This window comes from Vulpes lagopus, chromosome 8 (assembly GCF_018345385.1).
Source record: "Vulpes lagopus strain Blue_001 chromosome 8, ASM1834538v1, whole genome shotgun sequence".
NCBI classification, from domain to species: Eukaryota; Metazoa; Chordata; class Mammalia; order Carnivora; family Canidae; genus Vulpes; species Vulpes lagopus.
Genome location: NC_054831.1, coordinates 117,813,507 through 117,833,110, shown reverse-complemented (window position 1 = coordinate 117,833,110; position 19,604 = coordinate 117,813,507). Strand labels below are relative to the sequence as shown.

The window sequence follows — 19,604 nt, the reverse complement described above, 5'->3', positions numbered from 1 at the left end:
AACTAGATGGAGGGACCCCTTTCACGGTGTATACGTGTATCAGATCATCACGATGTACACTTTAAGTATCTTACAGTTTTGTTAGTTATAGCTTAATGAAGCTGAAAAAAAAAAATCTGAATAGCAAACACCCTGGTTCCTAGAGCATAATTAACGGAGTAGCATTTGAAATGGGAATATGGCAATATCTGTTTCTAAAGGGTAACTCTTTCTTAGGGTGAGGTCTATAATAGCTAGTTAGAGTAACCTTAACTAGTTGGCCAGCTGGAATGGAGCTTTGCTATCTTCATGTATACTGTGGTTTTGAAAAGATCACTCTCTCTGATCTGAGCATACAAATATGATGGGCCCAGTCAGATTTTCTTCTGCATCCACTTTTGTATAAGTTAGCATTTTACTGGCTACAAGAAAATGTGTGATAGTAAAATTATAAAATGTTTACATTTTCTACTCAAAGACTTTTTTTTTTCAATTGCAGGAACAACCTGCACCCCAGAATACTTTGTTAAGACCTTATTGCTTACATAGAGACACTGATTGAATTATATCAAATTGCCCTGTGCCTGGTTCCAGGTTACTCTGTGTAGAGCTTCCCTAAGCTGTTGAGAGCTAGGACACTGCTAGGCAGGGGCAGGACCCAGAGTGAGAAGAATGGTACCTCCTAGGAGTTGTAGAGGGGGCAGTGGGCTTTGAGAGGGCCCTTGGGGTGAGCAGAGAGATCAGGAGTATAACCTTAAGTCAGGGCCCAGGGGCAACATTCCCTGAGATGAGTCAAGCTCCAGCCCTCTTTGGAGTTTCCAGAACAAAGCTGGGTGGATATGGAGAACAGCACTGTGGAGGGAGCAGGGGGCATTGTCTCCGGGTGCTGCTGGAGCCAGGGGAGCTTGGAAGAGAGGCCTGGGTAGCAATAAGGTTTTTTTTTTTTGCATTATGGTGCGGGGGTGAATGTCTCTAATGGGAGATTCATGTACCAAAACTGGGGTGGAATAGCTGTCACCAGGCCTGGGGGCAATGGGTCTGCTGGGGTGACCACAGGAGGCAAGGAGCCAACTGTTGCCCACACCCCACTTGAAACAACTGCATTCATGCAGGATGAGGCAGGGAGTTTCCTCCAATGGGGATGGGGTCATTTTTAGGCTGAGGTATGGGTGCTCCCCCAATTCCTTAGTGTGAACGAACATTTGGAAGTTAAATTTCTTTAAGCTCAGTCTCCTGGGGTAACCCTTCATTTACCTACTTCCAGAGACTAACTGGCTGCTCTCACTTCCCCACCTTTTGTCACAAGGCACTTGTTACAGGGCTGGCTGCTGAGGAAGGGTTGGAAGGCCTGGGAGGTGGCTCTGATGGTGGCCAACCTTCAGGGTCAGGAGTCCAGGTGGAGGTGGTCAGGGGCTAGCAGTTGCCATAATACAGGTGCACAACCAGACCAATGAGCAGTGTGGCCAGGAAGAAGGCAGCTGTGAGCTACAGCTGCAGCAGGGCTGCTGAGAACATGGCATTGACCACAAGTGAGCAGGACACAACAAACAGGCATGTGATGCTGCTGCCGTGCTTCATGACAGCTGACATGAGCAGTCCATTTACTGCTTGGCTCAGTACCACAAGCGCTGCCCATCCTGAGAAACCCTCCAGGAGGCCCAGGCCAGGGCCGCCACCTGCATGCAGACCTAGATTTAGGAGCACACCAAAAGTGTAGAGGAAGAGGTTCTGAAGTGCTAGGGGCTGTTGCTTCATGAGCAGTTCTGTGTACACGGACGAGAGGCCTGAGATGAGGCAATACAGGATGAGAAGCAGCAGTCCCAGTGGAGTGATATGCAGGGGCATGGGGCCAGCAGCAACTGCTAATGGGGATCCAGGAAGGGTGTTCCCAGGGTCCCGGAGGCCACCAGTTGCATAACAAGCCCCTGCCACCATCAGCAGCAACAGTGCTAAGCCCTGACGTGCGAGAGGCGGTGCCGGAGACAGAGGCAGTAGAACAGGACCATGCTTCCAATCTTGAGATTGCTCAGCACCTGGTAGGTGCTGGGGTCCATATAACGTTGAAGATAGATCACTAGGTTGTTGTAGCTCTGTAGAGTAGGGCTGATAGTGCAAATGGGGCCGCCTGGCGCCATGGTGGGGCCCCCTGGGGCCATGCCTTCCAGCCCACCAAAAGGGAGAAGGCGCACAACAGTAGTTTGGTCAACTCGGTCAGCAGCACAGCCAAGGAGGGCCGGAAGGGCACTTTGCCGTTCACATGGCACAGTGCCAGCAATGGGGTGTGGGCACCATACAAGGCAGTGGATAGGAGTAGCATCAGGGTCCAGCGGGCCTACCTGGGACGGCCCAGCCCTGGCATACCCCCGCCCTCTACACTCATGCCCAAACCAGACCCTGGGTGGCCTGTGTAGCTAGCAAGGGGGCAGTGGGAATTGTATCAAGTTTGGGGAAAATCCATATGGAGCCAGCTCCCTGGAGGGAGGAGCTGTGGCACACTGCTAGAGAGTATACTGAGAATCAGAGTCAGCAGCAAACTCCAGTCAGGGATGGAAAAGAAAGGGGCTGGTGGCTCTAGAAGCCACAGTTTTGGGGTCAGTCCCATGGGGTTAAGGAGGGGCATCCAAACTGCTGGCTGATAAGCTGCCGTTTACTCTCTATAGGAAGGAAAGCAAGGATGAAGGCTGTGGGCAAGTTGGAGATAGCAAAAGGGTGATAGGTCGGGAAGCCAAATATGGTGTCTGTGGTTGAAAGGCCTCTACCTGCAGGCCAGCGGTGCTCATCCTTTCTCCCCCATGGGATCCAGAGCTAGTCAGGCCCCTTTTGCAGTGACTGAAGATAGTCCCTCACTGTCTTTTTCAGATTGGGCACGGCATATGCCTGGGCTGCATAGATGCCAGTGCAGGTACCCACAGCAAAGCCCAATACTGCTGATGCCCTCAGTTTGGCCACCACATAGCCAGCTAAGAAGCCCTTGAGGAATGGGGAGGACAAGAGCAAGCCATCCTGCCTCATCCCGCTGCTGACTTCTTCCACACACTGCTGCAGGTGTTCCAGCTGGTTCTTGAGGAATGACAGGTTCTTAAGCTTGGGCAGAGAATCCTTGTCATCCACCATCTTCCCCGGCGAACCTAAAGACGTGTTTTAAAGTGGTCTGTGCAATTAATAATAGTGATGATAATTATTATTATTATTACCATAATAATAGCTACATCTATCAGGGGCTTGTAATAAGTCAAGCACTGTTGTCAGAACTCTTTACCTAGACGATTTTCTCATTTACTCTGTCCTGTAGCTCTAGGAGGTATTTCTATTATTCCGTTTTATAGATGGGGAAACTGAGGCTCTAGAAGGTTAATTTCCCATGTTATCTAGTTAGTGTGTGGCACAGCCAGAATTTGCACCTGGATAGTCTGATTCCAGAGCCTGTATGCCCGCACACTGACCAGTTCTGCTGCTCACAGACAGACTACTCACACGTCTGCTTAAATTTTGAGGCAAATGATGTTTAATATGTCATCCGGGACTCGTTGCAGGAAGAAGACACCACTCCAGTGTTTTCATTCGTTTACTAAAGGGAATTGAGTGCTTACAGAATCACTGGAAGGGCCAGGAAGAATCATTCCCAGAACCAGACTGCCAAACAGGCCCCCCAAGGGAGGGAATCAGGAGGCTACCACTGGCACTGTTGCGTTCCACATGACATGGCTAGTTCAAAGGTCAAGAAATTGCTACCCTGAAACTGCCCCTCAACACCCACCAACTGGTGATGGTTGTCTCCACCAAATTTGTCTCTGAATAGCCATGAAGCTCTGGACACTGGAAGGCTGCTGCAGGAAAATCCATTGTTTCCATAAATGTACTTGCCGGCATTAATGCCTAAGCAGCAGAACGATGGTCTCTGCCTCATTTTGGTCTTCCAAATCTCACAGAAGAACATTTGATGGATGGACCCTATTTCACATGGGGAAACTTAACCATAAAGGAGTCTGGGAAATGTATTCTTTAATTTTCCAAAAGGGAGGTTAATACACAAACTAGCATCTGCTAGGGTAGGAGCGCCTGGCTGGCTTGGTCAGTAGAGCATGCGACTCCTGATCTCAGGGTAGCAAGTTCAAGCCCCATGTTGAGTGTGGAATCTACTTTAAAAATTTTGTTTAAAAAAAATATCTGCTAGGGTAGAACGTGGTGGTTATCCCTAAAAATGACATGTCATCGGTATCTAAAAACTACTTCGGGCACAGACTATGTTCTGAAATCACTTTTCTTAAACAGCCACAGAATTAACTTTTGCTTGCCACTGTACAGACCCAGTACTAGTTAGTGTGCTGTTAAAGTACCATTGTTGAAATAGTGAAGCTAAAGCTATCACAGTAAGTACCCTTTGCTGAGTGCCCTCCTAGCTCAGTGGGGCTAGGTAATGGATGAACTTTTAGTATAACAAGGAGCTGTTCTCAAAAATTATTTATTTTATTCCCCCAACTACAGTTTTCTGCTCAAAAATCTTTGTATGCCTCCAGCAACAATGTTTTGAATGGTTCAAGTTGCCAGAATTCAGACCTCCTCATGAGTGGGTAGTTGATGCAATTGTTTTACTAGTTTAAATATATTTGAACAGTTCTCCTCTCCCTGGTGCTGTTTTTAGGATACTCATTTAAAAATTATGTCAGTTTGTTTTTTCCTTCTACTGGCCTGTATTATCTAGATTTTCTGTAAGAATATAATACTCTTATAATCAGAAAAAAATACACATTACCTTAAAAAGTGATTCCATTACTTTAGTCCAGAAATTTTTGGCGAGAATTCTGAGCTTAACTGATTGGTTTAAAAAGCATCAAATTCATTTTCCACTGCCTCTGGGCATAAAGCCTCACACTGTCTTTGATTAACAAAACTTCATGGTCAATGAAGAAAATATCAAACAGATTTTTTTTTTTTTTTGGTAATTAAAAACGGTTGGAAAACTGAAAAATTTTTAACAAGTTGTTACAGCTGATATCACAAATTGTGGTACATTCTGGTACAATCTGGCAAATTGAATAAGTTATAAAAGATCTGGATGACTACAGTAGGGCTTTCTGAACATATGTGGTAAGATTTTTTTTTTTCCCACTTCCTGCAACCATACAGTTTTTAAGAAATGTCGAATTTTTCAAGTTGAGTCTTTAAAGCTCTTCTGTTTGGTTTTCTTGCAAATCGTATTAATGCCACTTGCAGGAAAAGGGTAATATGACATGTCTTGCTGTTGTGGTACCTCATCTACTGGTCTGCCTTTGAACAGCTGACGTCTTAAGAAATTTATTTTATTGTCAAAGGTAAAAAGTATGTCTGCTTGCAATTTGCCATACCCCGTCTTAATATCAGAAATCACTTCTCACAGATTTTAATATTAAGATTTCACTAAAAAATAAGCAAATTTATTTTTATTTCTGTTAATTCATCATCTCTGCCAATTATCTATTTTTACCTGCTAAAAAGTGGTACCTGATACAGGCTGCCATGTAGTTTAAGTAAGTATCTAGTAAGTACCTTAGCAGATGCTGCTGTCTCTTATTACAAAAATACATTATAAATAGCTATTTGCTCTCTCTGCAGGATATCCTTCACATACAGAGTGTGTTTGACTTGGAATCTTCCCTTTTTTACTCCACTCAATTGACATAGCAGGGTTTCAAGAGCAGCGTTCATAAATTTTCAGGTATGAGCAATTTTAATTCTTGATATTATACCTAACTTAAATATACAGATAGTAGAAAGTCAAGTTTTGCAATGATAGATTTTTATATATTAGCATATGGATTTATTGCTTGAAAAGTTATTGTATAAAACATTCAACATTCCGATTTTCTTGGCCAGATCTCCCTGTTCACTTATTGCTAAATTTTTAATTCATTGCGTGTCTTGTGTATGTATCTCTTCCATTCGACCTCGTTCAAAGATTCCTATAACATAAGAGCTACAGATGATCTAGACCAGTTCACTCAATTGGCATAGAAGGAAATGAAGCCTAGAAAGGTAAAGTCTGTGGACATAGAGTTAATTGAGTGGTAGAGCTAGTGTCAGATGTTCCAGCTCTTCTGACAGTTGTGCAGAGGTACAGCTCAGCAGTTACATCCTGAAGCTTTGGAATCACACGTCTGGGTTAATACCCTTTTCTGTCCAATAGGGAGAACCGTACCACCTACTGGATAGGTTTATCCTGTGTGAAGATTAAAGAAGACAATATATTTTGCTACTGTTATTATTTTCAGTGGCTCTTGTTATTTCTCATTGGGTTGACCTCACTGCTTCTTGAAACTGCCCACCGTGGATAACGGTCGCCATACACGCTCTCCAGATTCTCCCTGTAAGTCTCTGTAACACTGGCTTCTTTTCCCCATCTTGCTCCATAGTCGAGGGTCAAGGTCCTGTAGGTTCTCATCTCAGCCATGCTTCCTATGAGTTCCTCTGTCTGTCTTTGAAGATATCTTCTACTTCTCTGTCTTCAGATCTGACTTACCTTTGAACTTCAGATCAGTGTTTCCAGTGGCCCTATGGCCATTGCTTCCCAATTTTCCACTCAACTCTCACATGATGTGCTAAAACCAAAGCCATTCTTTTTCCCCTAAACCAGTTCTTTCCTCCTGACTTCCTAATTTCTGTTAGTGATACTAACAAACACTTAGTGACAGCAGTGGGGCCTTCTGAACATACGTGGCAGGATTTTTCAGCTGGCCATCAAGACCCATGGATTTATTTCCATTTATGTATTTTGCATCTTTTCCTTCCTTCCCTTTCCTGCCATCATCATGGTGTTCAGGCCATTAACCAGATGAGCAGTTGCAATAGAGTAGCTGTTCATTTACCTGGAAGTGGCTGGGTTCCTTTTCTCTCTCTCCCCCAAGAAATACCACTTCACGACTTTTCATAATGGAATGTCAACTTGCCCCTTGTTCACTTAGCACATGAATCTTGATTTAAGGAAAGAAGCAGAATATCATTACTCTGAGAGCTTCCAAAATGCCTTAATCGTGAATTACAACCTAGGTTTGGTTAAATGTGAGACTCGTTAATATTTACCCACTTGTTTGACAAACTTTAAAAATTTTTGTTTTTGAATATATTTTTATTATTCAGAGCTCAAAATATTTGAAAGTATACCATCTGAAGCCTTTATCCCATTCTTGTTTCCTGTCCCCTAGATTCCATCTCACAACTCAAAACCACTGTTCTGTTTCTTGTTAGTCTGGCTCAGACTTTCTGCTTATTTTTCCTTTGTGCACACACACACACACACATACACACACGCAAGCTCTATTTCTTGCTTTTTTAAAAATTTAACTGTGCATCATAGCCATCCTTCCAGATAACTATCCCCTGTTCATGGACTTTTTTCTGATCCTTCACTATCACAGAGGGTTCTTCAGTGAATGACCATGTACATGTGTCATTTTTTAAAAAAACATTTTATTTATTTATTCATGAGAGACACACAGAGAGAGGCAGAGACAGAGGGAGAAGCAGGCTCCTCACAGGGAGCCCAATGCAGGACTCAATCCCTGGTCCGGGGATCATGCCCTGAGCCAAAGACAGATGCTCAACCGCTGAGCCACCCAGATGTCCCATGTGTGTCATTTTGATCATGTACCAGCAAACCTGTAGGATAAATTTCCAGAAGTGAAATATCTTGGTCAGAAAATATACGTATTTGTAATTTTGAGAACTGTTGCTGATTTGGCCTCCATGGAGTCGTACTAATTTATATTCCTACCAGTAATGATTGAGGGTACCTGTTTTCCCACATTCTTTTTTTTTAAAAGACTTTATATATTTATTAGAGAGAAAGTGAGCATGTGAATGGGGGAGGGGCAAAGGGAGGGAGAGAGAGAAGCTTAAGCAGAGGTTCCATGTGGGGCTTGATCTTACAACCCATGAGATCGTAACCTGAGCCAAAAGTACAAGTTGGATGCTCAACAATACATCAGTGTGCTTTAATGTGTGTTTATATTTTTATGACCAAGGTTAAATATACCTTTCATATGATAAGGGACATTTATGTTTCTTTTCCTGGGAACTGTCCTTTGTCTCATTTTGTCTTAGGATTATTGTTCTTTTACTTGCCAATTTCTTAGAAGCTCAGTAGAGATGACCCTTTTCTCTGTTAGACTTTTTTGCCGCATCACATGTCTTTTGCCTTGGCTCGTGGTTATTTTTTGGCCATGCAGGATTTTATTTCATTTTTATATAATCAAATGTTTGTTTGTTTTTTAATGGCTTCTGCATATTGAGTCACAGGCCCTTCCCACTCAGAGTTTATAGAGTCTCCCATATTTTCTCTTAGAGCTTCTAAGGCTTTGTGGTAACACTTAAATCTTTGATCCATATGGAATTTATCCTGGTATGAGATGGGAAGTGCAAATCCAGCTTTTTTTTTTTTTTTTGAAAGCTAAAATTGCCCCAGTGCCACTTATTAAACTGCTCATTTTTTTTTTTTTTACCATAAGTTCATCATCTATTAAATTCCCACCAATACTAGAGTGTATGTCTGGATTTTCAATATACTGCATTGGTCTTTTTCTTTATCACCAGCATCATGGTTTTAATTACTGTAGAAGTATAATTAGATAGATGTTGGTGCTAATTCCTTCTCTTTGTTCTTCTTTTTCATAATTCAACTAGCTATTCTTGTCTATTTATTTTTCCATAAAACCTTGGTAGCAACTTGTATTGATCTTAAAATAACCTGCTGGTGTTTTTATATGGTCATGTTATGATAACATATCTTAGGAAGAACTGACACCCAATATGTTGAATCTTCCAATTCAAAAGTCTTGGCTTTCCATAGTCTTCTCTTACATCCTTGGTTTTCTTTCTTTCTTTCTTTTTTTTTTTTTAAGATTTTATTTATTTATTCATGAGAGACAGAGAGAGAGAGAGGGGCAGAGACATAGGCAGAGGCAGAGGGAGAAGCAGGCTCCATGCAGGAAGCCTGATGCAGGACTCAATCCCGGGGTCTCCAGGATCAGGCCCTGGGCCTAAGGCAGCCACTTAACTGCCGAGCTACCCAGGCATCCCCATCCTTGGTTTTCTTCATATGAATTTTATACACTTGTTAAATTTGTTTCTAGGTATTTTATCATTTTGATGCTATTGTAAATGGGAGTCCTTTATCCCATTAAATTGCTTACCTAATGTGGATTTTTTTGGTATATATGAAAATTGCTGATTTCTGATATTAATTCACAACCTCTTTCCCCCTTTTCTAGTTTGTGGTCATTTTGCGATTGAATATCTTGCATTTTCCAGGCATACAATCATATTACCTGCATATGATGATAGTTTTACCTCTTTTTCCAGTAGTCCTTTTTCTAGTTTCTTTCTCAAGTTAATTGCCTTGACTAATGTCTCTAGAACAGTGTTAAGTACTAGTGGTATTAGTGGGCATCCTTTTTTGTCGCTGACTTTACTGGAATATTCTTTTTATTTTTATTTTTATTTTTAATTTATGATAGTCATACAGAGAGAGAGAGAGAGGCAGAGACACAGGCAGAGGGAGAAGCAGGCTCCATGCACCGGGAGCCTGACGTGGGACTTGATCCCGGGTTTCCAGGATCGCGCCCTGGGCCAAAGTCAGGCACCAAACCACTGCGCCACCCAGGGATCCCAGAATATTCTATTCAGATGCTAGATTTTAGACCAAAACAGACGTATTTTATCACCAACAATCTTCTACTGAGAACAAATTATAGACCAGACTCTGTGCCATAAAAATAGAGATTAAAAAAATGAAAATGACTATGACTACCTGGCTTCAAAGAGTTTGCAGGAAAAGACAGATACACAAATTAATGTTATAGGTGTCAAGTAAAGTTATATAGAGTATAGTGGAGACATGAGAAAGGTTGATGGCTGATCAGCTTGAGCCCTGTGTCAAGATCAAATTCCAAAGAACAGGGTACTAAAGCCTATTATTAGTTTGAATGGAATGTTTACATTAAATTCGTTATTGGATGTCCTTGACTTTGGAGGCAACATACAGGGAAAGTCATGTAAAGAACCTTAGTTCAGTAAGAACACTGGTGAGGATCTTGATAGAATGCCTCCAACATACCAAATATTAAACCAAGGCTAGGGGGATCCCTGGGTGGCTCAGTGGTTTAGCGCTTGCCTTCGGCCCAGGGTGTGATCCTGGAGTCCCAGGATCGAGTCCCACATCGGGCTCCCTGCATGGAGCCTGCTTCTCCCTCTGCCTGTGTCTCTGCCTCTCTCTCTGTGTGTCTCTCATGAGTAAATAAATAAAATCTTAAAAAAAAAAAAATAAACTAAGGCTAGCCATACACATAGAAATAATTTCTACTCAAATGGATATTACAGTGTCACAGGGAAACATACATTAAAATAGACAGATGTAGTCCAGTAATTGCCATGAAGTATATGAGTATGGTATAGTGGAGTGTGTAGGAAACGGAAGTTAACATCAGTCCAGGGAAGTCAAGGAAGGCTTCCTAAGGGGGGCACTATTTGAGCTGACTCTGAAGGAAGAGTAAGAGCTTCTCAGATTGAGAAGGATGGTTTTACTATAGGACAGGAGCAATATGTACAAAAGCTAGGTGACATGAAAGGTACTATGTGCCCGGGAATTGGCATGTAGCCTAAGGACGGGAGGCGAGGTAGGTGGTACGAGATGAACATGCAGAGATTGGCAGATGCAGAGTCCCAAAGAGTATTGAATCCATTCATAGATACAGGGACTTTATCTGGTAGTCAGGAGACTTAAAGAATTTTAAGCTGCATAATCTAGAAAGATAGCATACTTCAGGGTAGATTGAATGGAGAAAGATAAAAAGCCAGGAGACCAATTAGGAAATATATTGTAGGGGAATCCCTGGGTGGCTCAGCGGTTTAGCGCCTGCCTTTGGCCCAGGGCGCAATTCTGGAGTCCCAGATCGAGTCCCACGTCAGGCTCCCAGCATGGAGCCTGCTTCTCCCTCCTCCTGTGTCTCTGCCTCTCTCTCTCTCTCTATGTCTGTCATAAATAAATAAATAAATCTTTAAAAAAAAAAAGGAAATATATTGTATTAGTCCAAATATTGTCTGTGATGATATTTAGCGTCCTCAAACAAGGATTCACATGACAAGTTCCTCCTAGAAGTCAGTGCCAGAAAGATGCTCATTTTTACTGGGGAAATGATGTGAGCACTATATAAATCATTTGTTTCCCTATTTTTTGTTGTTGTTGTTTTGTTTTTGCCTTGGATTTCAGGACAAATGGTGTTAAGCGTAAATATATAGAAATCATCTCACCTCCATTTAAAATTTCTATTTTAAAAAATATTACATATATATTTTATTTAAAACTACTTAACTTGCTTTTAAAAAGATAATCACCTTGGAAAAGGTAGATGAATATAAAGAAAAAAATATAAATTCCTAAAATCATGCAGTCCCATCTCTCCCCAAGTACATTCCTCCTATATCAGTGGCATTTGCCTCCACTCCAACAGAAATATAGAACTCATTTTGAGGGGTGGGGTGAGGGGGCAAATTCTGTTGTTGGAACCGTTTAACCCAGTACTTCTCCATTTGTTTTACTAAAGCCTGTGGTAAGAAATGTATTTTAGGTCATTGGCCAGTACACATACATTTGTGAATCTGTATAGTCTTTCTATCTGAAGCAAAAGATTCATGAAGGAATTCTTCCTACTTGCAGTAAGCGCTAATATTTTAAATTCTATTTCGCCTTCTTTAGATCCTAGTTGTGACCTACTAAATTGATTTTGGAACCCACTAACAGTTTGAGACAAGCAGTTTGATAACTGCTGACTTAATACTTACCAAACCTCCTCAGTTCGCTTGCCTGTAGATATGAAGGCACTAGATCAGGACACCTGAGCTCAAGAAACCCCATTAAGTCCTCATTTTTAAAAAGCTGCTTTTTTTTTTTTTTTTAAGATTTTCTTCCTTTCCTTTCCTTTCCTTTCCTTTCCTTTCCTTTCCTTTCCTTTCCTTTCCTTTCCTTTCTTTCCTTTCTCTCTTTCTTTTTCTTTCTTTCTTTCTTTCTTTCTTTCTTTCTTTCTTTCTTTCTTTCTCTTTCTTTCTTCCTTTCTCTCTCTTCTTTTTCTCTTTCTTTCTTTCTTTCTTTCTTTCTTTCTTTCTCTCTCTCCTTTCTTTTTCTTTCTTTCTTCTTTCTTCCTTCCTTCCTTCCTTCCTTCCTTCCTTCCTTCCTTCCTTCCTTTCTTCTTTCGACAGAGAGAGAGAGATCACAAGCAGGCAGAGCAGGGCAGCCTGGGTGGCTCATCGGTTTGGCGGGTTTAGCGCCGCCTTCAGCCTAGGATGTGACCCAGGAGACCAGCGATCGAGTCCCATGTCAGGCTCCTTATAGGGAGCCTGCTTCTCCCTCTGCCTGTGTCTCTGCCTCTCTCTCTGTGTGTCTCTCATGAATAAATAAATAAATAAAATCTTAAAAACAAACAAACAAACAAACAAACAAAAAACAAGCAGGCAGAGCAGCAGGCGGAGGGAGAGGGAGAGGCAGACTCCCCACTGAGCAGGGAGCCTGACCTGGGGCTCAATCCCAGGATTCTGAAATTGTGACCTTAGCTGAAGTCATATGCTTAACTGACTGAGCCACCTAGGCACCCCTAAAATACTGTTTTTTTTTTAAATTTTTTTTTTAAATTTTTATTTATTTATGATAGTCACAGAGAGACAGAGAGAGAGGCAGAGACACAGGCAGAGGGAGAAGCAGGCTCCATGCACCGGGAGCCTGACGTGGGACTCGATCCCAGGTATCCAGGATCGGGCCCTGGGCCAAAGGCAAGTGCCAAACCACTGCGCCACCCAGGGATCCCCTAAAAAACTGTTTTTTATATTGAGCTAAAATCTGGCTTCCTAAAGTCTCGTTTATTGGTCTGCTTTGCTTTTCAGAACCACTCTGAATATTCATCCAATAAATACTGATTGAGCCATATGCCATTTAGCACCATATACTCTGTGCTAGGGACACTGAGGTGAACAAAACAGAGTCCTTGCCCTTTGGGGGCTTACGTGCTAGCCATCGGTCAGGAGGACTTGTCTATTGGAATGACTTGAAAGAATTCTGTTTCTTCTACATAACTGCCCTTCAGTATTAGAAGATAACTCTCATGTCTCCTTTGAATCCTTTCTGCTAGTTTCTAAACCATGCCTCCTATGATAGTTTCTCTGACACTAGCCAGTGAGCTATAGTTAACTGTAGTGATACAATGACTCCTCCCCACCCTGCAGATGGGATTGTCCAGATAACCTCTGATGACGTGGCACCAAAGCAAAGACTTGTATAATGTTGGGAAACAGGTTGTGTGAAGATGTGAGTGAGGAGTGTTCCTGAAACAAGGGCCACTGGGAGTGAACTGGCCCTTTGGGGAACATCAAGACCAATGAGGTTAGCGCTGGGGGTGGGCAGAGGGTGGGAGGAAAGGAGACCTTGCAACCCTTTTAGACAAGGGTAAATATCTTGGATTTCTTTCTAAGTGGTGGTTCTGAGTAGAGGAATGCTATGCTCTGACTTAGGTTTGAGTAGATCCCTCTGGAAAAAGCAGAGACCAGCCAGGAAGCTACTACAGTAGTCTTTCTAATCAGATATTCTTTTATGATCCTTAGGAGGGTTTTGCCATTTTTGTCATAAACTTCCTGCATGCTTCTTATTAAAATATTTAGTTTCAACTATTTTTGTGAAAGGAATCTTCCACTGTATCTGCTAATTACCTATTTGTTTTTGTGTATTAATTTTATAAGTGGCTGTCTTACCAGATTCTTTTGTTTCTAGGAGTTTTTATTTAATTGACTTTATTAAGGTATAATTTACGTAAAATAAAGTGCACCCATTTGAAGTGTACAATTCAGTGAGTTTTGACATATATTCATGTGTAACAGTCACCATAAGTAAGATACAGGACATTTCTATCACCTAAAATTTCCCTCCTGTCCTTTTTATCCCCTTATGCCTTTTTGTAGTTAAATCCTCCTGTCTCACTCACAGCCCCAGGCAGCTATTAATCTCCTAATTCTGTCACTCTGGATTAGTTTCGCCTGTTCTAGAATTTCTTGTAATGAGAATCACCCAGTATGTACTCTTTTGTGTCTGGCTTCTTTTGTTGAGGCTAATGCTTTTGAAATTCATTCAGATCCTGGTGTATATTAGAGGTTTGTTCCCTGCTATTGCTCAGTACTATTCCATGGTACAGATGTACCACAGTGTAGCTATTCACCAATTTATGAATGTTTTCTTTCCATTTGGGGGCCAGTATGAAGCTGCTATGAAAATTCTCGTGCAGGTCTCATTGTGGACATATGTTTTCATTTCTCTTGGGTAAAAACTTAGGAATGAAATTGTTGGCTCAAAAGTAGATATGACTTTATTAGAACTGCTAAACAGTTTTCCAGAGTGACTGTCTCATTTCATATTCCTTTTTTTTCATTTCATATTCCTGCCAGTAGTGGTGAGATCCAATTTCTCCACATTCTTGTCAATACTTAATATTGTCCATCTTTTTAGTTTTAGCCCTAATAGTATGTATGTAATGACTTTTTTTCTAAAGACTTAATTAATTTATTTATTTGGGGAGGGGAGAGAGAGACAAGCAGACTCCATGCTGGGCACAGAGCCTGAGGTGGGGCTTGATCCTATGACCCTGAGATCATGACCAGAGTCGGAAGCTTAACCAACTGAGCCACCCGGGTGCCCCTGTGACAATGGAATTTAATTGTTTTTTTTTTTTTAAGATTATTTATTTATTTATTCATGAGAGACAGAGAGAGAGAGAGAGAGAAAGGCAGAGACACAGGCAAAGGGAGAAGCAGGCTCCATGCAGGGAACCTGACACGGGACTCGATCCTGGGACTCCAGGATCAGGCCCTGGGCCAAAGGCAGGCACTAAACCACTGAGCCACCCAGGGATCCCTAATTGTGGTTTTAATTTGCATTTGCTATATGAAGAATGATGTTAGGGATCCCTGGGTGGCTCAGTTGGTTAAGCATGGGACTCTTGATTTGCATTCAGGTCATGATCTTAGGGTCATGTGATGGAGCCCCTGGTCAGGCTCTGCACTGGACATGAAGCCTGCTTAAGATTTTCTCTCTGCCTGCCTCTCCTCCTCATGTTTGTGCATGAACTTGTGCCCACACAAGCTCTCTCTCTCTTTAAAAAAAAGAAAAGAAAAGAAAAGAAAGAATTATGTTAAACATCTTTTAATGTGCTAATTTGTATATCTTCTTTTGGGAAATGTTCAAATCATTTACCAATGTCATATAGTTTGTCCTATTATTTAGTTGTTTGATGTCTTTATATATTCTGGATACAAGTCTTTTGTCAGGTATATGTGTTGCAAATATTCTAATTCATGGCTTGGCTTCTCATTTCCTTAACAGTATGGTTCAAAGTGCAGAATTTGTCAGATTTTTCTTTATGCCCAAGATTTTTGTGTGCAATAAGTCTTTGTCTAGGGGCACCTGGCTGGCTTGGTTGGAAGAGTGTGTCATTCTTAGTCTTGGAGTCATGGATTTGAGCCCCACGTTGGGTGTAAAGATTGCAAAAATAAATACACTTAAAAAAAAAAAAAAAGAAGAAGAAGGGTGCCTGTGTGGCACAGTCTGTTAAGCTTCATACTCTTGATTCTACTCAGGACATGATCTCAAGGTTGTGAGACTGAGTCCTGCCTCAGGCTCTGTGCTGAGTGTGGAATTTCCTTGGGATTGTCTCTCTGTCTCCTTCTACCCCTGCCGCCTCCCCCACTTACTTTCTCAAATAAATACATAAATCTTAAAAAACAAAAAACAGAAAAGGGTTCTTGGGTGGTTTAGTCAATTAAGGACCAACTCTTGATTTCAGCTCACTTAATGATCTCAGGGTCTTGAGACTGAGCCCTGTGTTAGGCTCTGCACTGAGCCTGCTTGAGATTCTCTCTCTCTCTCCCTCTCCCGTTGTCCCTCCCCCTGCTCATGCATTCTCTCGAAAGAAGGAAGGAAGGAAGGAAGGAAGGAAGGAAGAAAGAAAGAAAGAAAGAAAGAAAGAAAGAAAGAAAGTCTGCTTACCCCAAAGTCCTGAAGATTTTCGCCTGTTTTCTTCTAGAAATTTAACTTTTACACTTAGTCTTGTGATCCATTTTGAGTTAAAATTTGTCTTTGGTATGAAATAAGGGTCAAGGTTCATTTTTTCCCTATAATGGTTACCCAGCTGTTCTGGCACCATTTGTTTGAAAATTCAGTTATTGTGGCACCTTTTAAGAAATTTGATAAAATTGATAATATATTTGTATATTTCTGGACTCTCTTCTATTCCATTGATCTATGTGTCTTTCCTAATGCTAATACTACATTGTCAAGGTGCCTGGGTGGCTCAGTCAGTTGAGTGTCCCGACTCTTGGTTTAGGTCATGATCTCAGGGTTGTAGGATCGAGCCCTCAGGTGGGCTTTGCACTCAGCACAGAGTCTGCTTGTCCCTCTGCCTCCATTTCTCCCTGCCATCCATCTCTAAAATTAATAAATAAAAAAATCTTAAAAAAAATACTACACTGTCTTGGTCACTGTGGATTTTTGTTTTGTTTTGGTAACTGTAGTTATATTAAATCTTAAAACATGGTAAGGCAAGTCCCTTTTATTCTTTTCAACATTGTTTTGGCTATTCTAGGTCCATTACATATCCTATAATTTTAGAATCAGCTTGGTAATTTCTACAAAAAGAAGCTTTTTGGATTTTGATTGAGATTAAATGGATTCCATAGGATAATTTGAATAGAACTGACATATTTACTATTTTGGTCTTCTAATTCATGTATATGGCCTCTCTCCATTTATTTAGATCTTTGACATTTCTCTCAGCCATTTTGTAGTTTTCAGTATACAGAGTTTTAATATATTTTATTAAATTGATCCCTGGGTTTCATGTTTCTTAATGTTCTTATGAATGCATTTTTTAATTTCATTTTCTAATTGTTCATTACTAACTTATATAAGTAGAAATAATTTTTTTAAAGATTTATTTATTTATTCATGAGAGACACAGAGAGAAAGAGAGGCAGCAACACAGGTAGAGGGAGAGGGAGAAGCAGGCTCCACGCAGGGAGCCTGACATGGGACTCCATCCTGGGTCTCCAGGATCATGCTCTGGGCTGAAGGCGGCGCTAAACTGCTGAGCCACCGGGGCTGCCCTAGAAATAATTTTTATATGTTTATATGTTTATATCCTGTGACCGTGTTAAATTCAGTTACTAGTTCTAGAAGAGTCTTTGTAGATATCTGGAGATTTTCTATGTACGTGATTTCTTCTGGGATTTATTTATTTGTACAGTGAGTAAACAATGACAGACTTTTTTCCTTCCTTTTCACTTTCTTTTATTTCGTTTTCATTTCTTATTACATCAACCAAAACCTCTAGGTCAATGTTGAATAAAAGTGTTGAGAGCTCAAATCTTTGCCCTGTTCCCTACTTAGAGGGGAAAGCAATCTTTTGCTTTTTGTAGATGCTCTTTATCAGGCTGAGGAAGTTCCCTTCTACTCCTAGAGTTTTTATCATGAATATGTGTTTATTTATTTATTTTAATGAATGTGTGTTTAACTTTTCAAATGTTTCTTCTGCATCTATTGATAATCATTTTTTTCTTATTTATTCTGTTAACATGGTGAATTGTGCTGATTGATTTTAAACTGTTAAACTATCTTGCATTCTTGGAATAAAATTTTGATTTGCTAATACAATGTTACACATTTTTTGTGTCTGTGTTTACAAAGGATATAATTCTGTAGTTTTCTTTTCTTAGAGTGTCTTTGGTTTAGATAGTAATACTGGGGGATCCCTGGGTGGTGCAGCGGTTTAACGCCTGCCTTTGGCCCAGGGCACGATCCTGGAGACCCGGAATCGAATCCCACGTCAGGCTCCCGGTGCATGGAGCCTGTTTCTCCCTCTGCCTGTGTCTCTGCCTCTCTCTCTCTCTGTGACTATCATAAATAAATTAAAAAAAAAAAATTAAAAAAAAAAAAGATAGTAGTACTGGCCCCGTAGAAAGAGTTGGGAAATTTTCCTCCTTTCCTGTTTCCCGGTGTTTGTATGGGATATGTATTATGTCTTAAATGTCTAATAGAATTTAATATTGAAACCATTTGGGATTGGAGTCTTTTTGTGGGCAGATTTTATTTATTTATTTTTATTTTATTTTTTTAAAAGATTTATTTATTCATTTATGATACAGAGAGAGAGAGACAGAGAGGCAGAGACACAGGAGGAGGGAGAAGCAGGCTCCATGTAGGGAGCCCGACTGCGGGACTCGATCCCGGGACTCCAGGGTCGCGCCCTGGACCAAAGGCAGGCACCAAACCGCTGAGCCACCCAGGGATCCCCTGTGGGCAGATTTGAAATTACATTTTCGATTTCTTTAGTATTATGTTTCTTTAATTGACATATGGCTAGTCAGAGTTTTTATTTTTTCTTCTATCAGTTTTGACCACTTATATCTCTTAAGAAATGTGTTCATCAGACTTCCTGGGTGACTCAGTTGGTTAAGTATCTGACTCTTGATTTCGGCTTAGGTCATGATCTCAGGGTTGTGAGATTGAGCCCTACATGGGGCTCTGTGCTGGGCATGGAACCTGCTTAAGATTCTCTCTCTCTCCCTCATCCTCTGTCCTCCCCTCCCTCTCTAAAAATTGTTTTAAATTTAATTTAAAAAGTGTTCATTTTATCTAAATTGCTGAATTTATTGGCAAAGAGCTATTCATAAATTTTTTTTATTAAGATTTATTTATTTGTTCATGAGAGACACAGAGTGAGAGAGGCAGAGACACAGGCAGAGGGAGAAGCAGGCTCCCAGCAGGAAGCAGGATGCGGAACTTGATCCGGGATTCCAGGATCACTCCCTGAGCCAAAGGCAGATGCTCAACTGCTCAACCACCCAGGCGTCCCTATTTTTTGTTTTTTTAAATATCTGTAGGATCTATAATAATGTTTCCCTCTTTTATTCCTGATATTGGTAATTTTGAATTTTTTCTTTTTTTATTAATTGGTCATGCTAGATGTTGATAAATTTCATTGATACTGATACGTTTTATTGCTGTTGATCAATTTATTGATATTGGTATAGAGAACTAGCTTTTGGTTTCATTGATTTTCTTCTCTCATTTGCTCTGTTTCTTTCTTTCTTTCTTTCTTTTTTTTTTAAGATTTTATTTATTTATGAGAGAGAGGGAGAGAGAGAGAGAGAAAGAGGCAGAGGCAGGCAGAGGGAGGAGCAGGCCCCATGCAGGGATCCCCACGTGGGACTTGATCCCGGGACTCTAGGGTCACTCCCCGGCTGAAGGCAGGCGCTCAACCGCTGAGCCACCCAGGTGTCCCTCATTTGCTCAGTTTCTAAATGTTTTTATTTTTTTATTTATGATAGTCACACAGAGAGAGAGAGACAGGCAGAGACACAGGCAGAGGGAGAAGCAGGCTCCATGCAGGGAGCCCGACGTGGGATTCGATCCCGGGTCTCCAGGATCGCGCCCTGGGACAAAGGCAGGCGCCAAACCGCTGCGCCACCCAGGGATCCCATTTGCTCAGTTTCTATTTCATTTATTTCTAATCTTGTCTTTATTTAATTTTCTTCCTTCTCCTTATGTTGGGTTTAATTTGATCTCC

The 19,604-nt window shown here is 41.2% G+C and overlaps 2 protein-coding genes and 1 pseudogene across 4 annotated transcripts in view; 1 reads left to right on the top strand and 2 right to left on the bottom strand.

Moving 5' to 3' along the window:
- ZBTB8A (zinc finger and BTB domain containing 8A) overlaps positions 1-19,604 on the top strand; it is a 70,238-nt gene that overhangs the window by 8,125 nt on the left and 42,509 nt on the right. Inside the window, exon 2 of one of the 3 annotated variants that reach the window (XM_041768025.1) lies at positions 5,572-5,674. The exons of 1 other annotated variant lie outside the window; for it this stretch is intronic. Coding sequence is in view for 1 of the 2 variants with exons in the window: in XM_041768024.1 (XP_041623958.1) it covers positions 13,374-13,378 (5 nt within the window). In the remaining variant the exon portion in view is untranslated. Of the gene's footprint in view, positions 1-5,571; positions 5,675-13,098; positions 13,379-19,604 lie in introns of those variants that run through there. One more of the 3 variants, XM_041768024.1, reaches the window with a different exon arrangement.
- On the bottom strand, positions 1,393-2,359 carry LOC121497802 (annotated as a pseudogene).
- LOC121498067 (SLC35A4 upstream open reading frame protein-like) lies at positions 2,221-3,093 on the bottom strand. Its single transcript, XM_041768027.1, has one exon. The coding sequence runs from the start codon at positions 3,091-3,093 to the stop codon at positions 2,785-2,787; it is 309 nt and encodes a 102-aa protein (XP_041623961.1). The 3' UTR covers positions 2,221-2,784.

Bases quoted from the DNA above. Each gene is read 5' to 3' on its own strand.
- LOC121498067 (XM_041768027.1), bottom strand. From the start codon at position 3,093: ATGGTGGATGACAAGGATTCTCTGCCCAAGCTTAAGAACCTGTCATTC.